At 32.7% G+C, this 6,787-nt stretch overlaps 3 protein-coding genes across 3 annotated transcripts; all 3 read left to right on the forward strand.

Moving 5' to 3' along the window:
- The first annotated feature begins 413 nt into the window (after positions 1–413).
- Positions 414–1,286, forward strand: LOC139096355 (mite allergen Der f 3-like). Its single transcript, XM_070648054.1, has one exon. It carries the CDS (start codon positions 474–476, stop codon positions 1,269–1,271), a length of 798 nt encoding a protein of 265 aa, XP_070504155.1. The 5' UTR covers positions 414–473; the 3' UTR covers positions 1,272–1,286.
- A 286-nt stretch (positions 1,287–1,572) lies between these two features.
- Positions 1,573–2,561, forward strand: LOC139096354 (mite allergen Der f 3-like). The gene has a single exon (XM_070648053.1). It carries the CDS (start codon positions 1,583–1,585, stop codon positions 2,411–2,413), a length of 831 nt encoding a protein of 276 aa, XP_070504154.1. The 5' UTR covers positions 1,573–1,582; the 3' UTR covers positions 2,414–2,561.
- A 1,412-nt stretch (positions 2,562–3,973) lies between these two features.
- Positions 3,974–5,443, forward strand: LOC139096350 (mite allergen Der p 3-like). Its single transcript, XM_070648048.1, has one exon. It carries the CDS (start codon positions 4,249–4,251, stop codon positions 4,975–4,977), a length of 729 nt encoding a protein of 242 aa, XP_070504149.1. The 5' UTR covers positions 3,974–4,248; the 3' UTR covers positions 4,978–5,443.
- Positions 5,444–6,787: the final 1,344 nt, after the last annotated feature.

The following is a 6,787-nucleotide window of genomic DNA, read 5'->3' on the forward strand; positions in this document are numbered from 1 at the left end:
TCAAAAATGTTATCAGACCTGGAAATTCCTTATTATAAGAAACAATATAAAATATTGAAATATATTGAGAGCAAAATGATTTAAGTAGAAAACTACTAACTTCCACGCTATATATTTATATGTTATAGATACATCACACGAAAATTAATCAGTTGCTAATTGGCTATAAAATATTTTGGGATTTTATCTCGAATGACTCATCATGAAGACGACTTTGTAAATTAGTTCAGCACGAGGTCTGAAATAATCGTCATCAATACGACGTGCCGTATTCTTTTCAGACGTCATCGGCATTAAGTGTCACTCGGGTTTTTATTATCATGAAACAAGTTTTTGCATGGAAGTTAAAATGTGTCAAATCAATCGTTCAATAATACATCAGTGCACCAACAGTATAAAATGAGCATTTGCTCAGTAAGCATCAAGTAATCAAACTGTTATTATCAGTGATTCTATGAATAATTTTAATTAAAATGGAATCAGTTTTGAAATATTTCCTAGTTTGTCTAGTCTTTCAAGTAAATCAATTAAATGGAATCTATTATGCTGAAAAAGCAATTAAAAATCAATTTCCATATACAGTTCTTATAAGGGACTTTTTATCTTTTTGCACTGGTGCACTGATTAGTGATCGACATGTATTAACAGCAGCTCATTGCCTGAGAGACTTAAGAAAAGGATCGAAAATTAAAGTTGAAGTTGGATATTTTGAACGATCTAGACGTGGAGGGATGTCTTTTCACTCAGACAAGTATTGGATGCACGAGAACTTCATAATGCCATCAGCTGTTTATGACATTGGTTTGATTGAACTTCCCGTGGCATTAGATTATAGTAAAAATATTCAATGGCTTAAGCTGTCTACAAAACAAAATGCTGAATTAGATTTAGATGATCAGGAAGTGGAGATTGCTGGCTGGGGTGACACTGAGTATAGCACTGGAATTTCCAGTAGACTTCTTTATACAAATATGACACTAATCACAATGGATGAATGCGAAAAATATAAAAGCCATTATGTCGAGGATTTCAATGAAAATCATATTTGTGCTGTAAAAGTTAAAGGATCACCATGTAGTGGTGACTCTGGAGCAGCTATGGTATCAATGAAAACAAAAAAGATCCTTGGAGTTCTAAGTTATGGAAAGGATGCTGAGAATGGAATTGACTTGGGTTATAATGATTGTCATGCAAATGTTCCTGTAGTGTTTACTCGAATCTCTTCCTATATTGATTGGATTAATGAAAAAACTGGACTCAATTTTAGTTGATGACATTAGCTAATTTAAAACAATTTCCCGAGCAGCACAATGCGTTAAAATGCATTATTCGTCATTAAATTGGGCCGAATCCAACCATCTCGTGCGGTTAGGGCATCTTCGCATCTTACTGTTCCAGGTGGTCTAGTAAACACACTGTGCTGTTCGGGCTTATGACTTACAATCAGTTTATAAAAATTAATATATTTTAATACAATATAAAATGCAAAAATGATAGCAATGCATTTGAACTTACTGAACTGATAGGAAGAAACTAGATTTATTTCAGTTTGACTAAGGCACTTGATCAAATAGGAAACATCATGAAATTAAATATTATAATCTTTACTGCATTTCATCTTAGTTCCGTATCTGGAATTTATTATAGTAAGAAGGCATCAAAAAATCAATTTCCTTATAATGTATTGATTGATAGTCTATACAGCTTTTGTACTGGAGCATTAATAAGTGATAGCTATGTATTAACAGCTGCTCATTGTCTCAGAAATATTCCTAAACGAGGAAAAGTTAAGGTTGTTGTGGGTTCGTCAACAACTCATGATCCTGATGGAAAAACAATTTTTGCCGACACATTTTGGATGCACGAAAACTTTTCAATGCCATCAGCTGTTTATGATATTGGTCTGATTAAGCTTCCTGAGCCATTAGTGTCTAGGGAAAATATTCAATGGATTAAATTGTCAACAAAAGTCAATGCTGATTTAGATGATGACGACAAGGAAGTTGAAATAGCTGGATGGGGTTATACAGAACATTTTAGAGGAACTGCAAGCACCCTTCGTTATACAAAAATGAATCTAATTCCATTGAATAAATGTAAAAAGTACAAAAGTCATTACGTCGAGGACATGAATGAAGATCACATTTGTACTGAAAATATTGAAGGAACGCCATGCAGTGGAGATTCAGGAGCTGCCATTGTGTCGACAAAAAGTAAAATGATTTTGGGTGTTGTGAGCTATGTGAAGGATGCTGAAAGTGGTATTAGTATTGGATATAATGATTGTCGAGCTAAAGTTCCAACAGTTTCGACTAGAATTTCTTCATATATTGATTGGATTCGGGATAAAACTGGATTGACTTTTGATAATGATGAGGATGATGAAGCAATTCAGAATAGCACAAGCCGGTAAATCGATCTTGAACCCGGCACCAGACTGGTGTGACTCTGACAATTCAGTGCTATTGTTTGTGATATTTTGATTATTGTACTTGATTAATCCATTAAAATCACATTTTTAAAAATACTAAAATATTGTCTGAAATAAAAATAGAACTAACAAAAACGGAATTAAATCGTTCATCCATATAATTTATTTTGTGTTATACCATGAAGTTCACATGATTTTCTACAAATTATTTTTGAGTACCCAAAAATCACTCATTTAAATTATACACAGCACATTTCGAGTCAGTGTTTGCTAAACCTTTTTTTTTTCAATTTCACACTTTTCTAGTGACAATATAGTATCAGGCTTACTGAATAGCATGACGTGTTCGGTATGATATTAATGGTAACATGTGTAGTTGGTCTGACGGGACCATGACGGAGGATTGTGCTAAATTTTTTGAGATTCTGACATGAATATCTATTTGGTACCCATATGGATGCAACTCAGGAGAATATTCAGTTTAATGGCAATAAAAGAGCACCAGCGGTGCCCTAAGATCTACTTGAAGACGGCTTCCATTGAATATATCACTGTAGATAAGTAAACAACTCCTCCAGAATTAATAACCTAATTAAAACATTTTAAGGGAAATTCCACTGCACATACTTATTACCTATCACGATGAGTATGTGACGCAATGCATGGTTTGAGAGTCTCTGCTATAAATCATTGTTTTTTATTCGTTTTAGAGATAAGCGATTTTTATACCATTGGAAATTTTCAACCTTTACGTTCATACCGTCATATTGAATGATATCATTTACTGTGGCTTATAACTTGTATTACTGAATTTTATACCGAATTTGTCACGACAATTTTAATTGAATTTCTTAGTCGGGAATTCCACTTTAATTATTTTTTTGTTTAATATTGTTTAAAACCGTTTAAAATAAGATTATAAAGGAATATTAGTGTTAGTGATTTAAAGCAAATTTCACACTAATCATTAACTTCTGTTTATAAACATTAGCATGTATCTGAAATTTAATTATGTCAGCTGAAACTCAATTTTGTCAGCTGATTGTAAAAACTTAGCCTTTAGAGTACTTGGTCATCATTTTGATGTTTTGGCGTCAAATAGATTGAAGAAGCGGTGCTTTAGCGACTTTGATGTGCCGCTCAAGTATGTTTGAAAATTCACTAGGGGAATATTCGGAAATTGCGTGAGTCTAAAGGGGGAGCTGGTTGCAAAGGATTGAAATCGTTGTTAAAAAGGATGATTTTGGCACATGGTCTTGATACGCATCATACACTGGGGCAAAGAGGTCTAAAAACTGATTTTATCACTTATAGCGTTTGGGTGGTTAAGGAAGGGGAGGAAGAAGGGGATGTAGGGTTTGATGTGTGTTGTAAATCTGATCTGAATAATAGAAATTCTGCGAACTCAAATCTATTTATTCAATTTTTGAAAAATGCTTCTCCTCCCATCACCAATCAGTAGCTTTTCAACTCATTTCCAATAAATTCTCCGCTTTAAAAAAGTTGTTTATTATTTTTGTTAGTCACAATTAGGTAGTCATAAATAAAAGTATAACTTAAACTTTTTTCTTCATATCAGCTGCATCAATATTCACGTATAGAATTACACAAATGCATAAATCTAAATGTGTAGCTTCGCATACATGAAGAAAAAAAGTGAGAAACTTTTCAAAAGAAATTAAAGACATTCATTATTAATCTCATATTGATAAGTAAATAAATATATAAAACAGTGATAAGAAGGTGATTGCATGCTCAGTGTTCTTTCGAATTTAGATTCATTAACAAAACAAAAGTCAGCGAGAAACAATTAAAAAATGAGGAATTTTTCGAAATTTCTTGCAATTTTCATTGCATTTCAAATAAATTTAGTCATTGGAATTCATTATGGGAACAAAGCTGATAAGAATCAATTTCCATTTGTTGTGTTAGTTCATAGTCCACAATTTTTTTGTGCAGGTGCATTAATAAGTGATCGTCATATTGTAACAGCTGCACATTGTCTTATGTCAATTCGAAAAGGTGGAAAAGTTACTGTGAATGTTGGTGCACATGAATATTATGGACAACGATCGACTGATGGAAAGACAATTCATTCTAGCAAATTTTGGATGCACGAAAATTTTACAATGCCAACAGCTGTTTTTGACATTGGTGTTATTGAGCTTCCTGAGCCTTTAGTTCGAACTGATAAAATTAGTTGGCTCAAATTATCAACAGACAAGAATGCAGATCTTGATGCTGAAAATAAGGAAGTTTACTTGGCTGGTTGGGGATATACAGAAACATCATATGGAGTAGCTGATGAACTTCGTTGGACAAAAATGAATTTGATGCCATTAAATGAATGCATGAAGTACAAAAGCCATTATATTGAAGACATGAACAAGGATCATATTTGCACTAGAAAAATTGAAGGAATGCCGTGTAGTGGAGACTCAGGTTCTGCTGTTGTATCAAAGAAAACTAATAAGATTGTTGGAGTTGTTAGTTACGTTAAGGATGCAGAAAATGGAGTCGATTTGGGTTATAAAGATTGCGATTAAGACATTACAGTTGCTTCAACGAGGATCTCATCATACAATGACTGGATCAGTAACAAGACTAAACTTGATTTTAGGGCATTATCAGAACAAGATGACACTAATAATATGGTATATCCTACAAGAGGAACAACAATAATTTAACACCTACAATGAAGTAAATAATGTGAGGAAAAAACCAACGACTAAATATAATGCAGTTCGTAGTTCCACAGAAAAATTGTATATGATCCAAGAAGTTAGTAGGCCAGACATCAAAACTCAACAAATTCAAAACCCTCAAATCATAAACAGTTTTATAACATTTCCAAGCAGTCCACAATACATTAAAACCAAAGGCAGAAGGAAAAGAAGCTTGTAAATTATTATATTTAAGTAATCAGTGCAATATAGGCTAATCGTAAACAACCTTGAATTTATTTTAATAATATTCATCAACTTTGACTTAATAAACATTTTAATAAGTAAATTCACTTTGGTTTTTAATGATGATTAAAGAAATTTTATTAGAATTTATAATGAGGCGATTACATTTTACGTCATGTGTTTAGGAAGGAATGAGGTCTAAAAAGTGGTTACTCATGTAATAAGTGAACGGTTCGTAACAAGCTCATATAGTATTAATTTATTGATGTATCCGTAATCAGGAATCAATTCGACGTGATTCTGACTATGGCCTGTCATTAGCCCTGAGACGCATATAACGCGGAGCTCTCTCGAGTAGACAAATTGACTTACTGTCCAGTTGAGATATAGAGCTAAGGTGGACTTATGCAAATTTTATGGAACGTTTTACAGAAAATGATATTGGACGACTATAGGTCTAGTTAATAATTAGACATTATGGCCACTATCGTCTGGATATTTGAAATAGCTACAACTGAATGACATCACAAGAAGGTATAATGCATTACTTATTCGGTCAGCTTCTTCAGAGCCATACTTCGGATTCTTCAATACACTATGCTAGTATCAGAATAGCCTAATTTTTGATCATTAGAACTAAATACAGTAATAATACTTTAGGATTTGTCGAATTAATGCAGAATCTATCAATCAGACTCATTTAAACGGCATCATTTCCCATGCCATCATCCACGAGTGACGCAAATGAAGAAGGCTTCGGCCATGCAGCATTAAGAAGCCAAATGGCATAAATATGGCTGCCAAATGGAAAGAGCTTCCATTTGGTATTAAAAAATGAGGTTAAGCAGATCCTGAAAATCTTCATGAGGCTCCGTTTATTCATTTTTGTTGCTCAGGTAAGCATTGAAACTTCATTACTTAAAAGTATAATTTACATTATCAAATCCTTTGTTTTAACCAAGGGGAGGAACTTAAAAATTTACCTGCATTTACATGCATTTACCTGCATTTACATGCATTTTCATGCATTTACATGCATTTAAATGCATTCACATGCATTCACATGCATTCACATGCATTTACCTGCATTTTAATAAAACTGGATTTTTAACGGATATATTCATCCTGAAAACTTTTTGATAATGTTTCCAGGATTTTTTTACACTCTGGTAACTAAATGGAGCCGAAATTTGATTTTTTTTTATGGTTTAACAACCTAGTGATTCAAAAAATGACAAAATTCGACTTTTCTGAAGAATTTTTTTCCTCTTATAAGAAAATTAGTTCGAAATTCGATTTTTAAGAGGAGTTTTTCACTGTAGATTAGGGTTGGATAAATATACGTTTATATGCGTACTTTATACAAAAAAATTTACGTATATGTATACTCAAAATCACAAAAACCGTTAAATGTATGTGATTTTGTTCATTATTAAATATCATTTCT

The sequence above is a fragment of the Chironomus tepperi genome, unplaced genomic scaffold (assembly GCF_022539635.2).
Source record: "Chironomus tepperi strain 1889 unplaced genomic scaffold, CSIRO-AGI_Ctep_v1 contig_386, whole genome shotgun sequence".
Taxonomy (NCBI): Eukaryota; Metazoa; Arthropoda; class Insecta; order Diptera; family Chironomidae; genus Chironomus; species Chironomus tepperi.

Excerpts from the sequence above, each read along its gene's own strand:
- LOC139096355 (XM_070648054.1), top strand. The coding sequence starts at position 474 with ATGGAATCAGTTTTGAAATATTTCCTAGTTTGTCTAGTCTTTCAAGTA.
- LOC139096354 (XM_070648053.1), top strand. The coding sequence starts at position 1,583 with ATGAAATTAAATATTATAATCTTTACTGCATTTCATCTTAGTTCCGTA.
- LOC139096350 (XM_070648048.1), top strand. The coding sequence starts at position 4,249 with ATGAGGAATTTTTCGAAATTTCTTGCAATTTTCATTGCATTTCAAATA.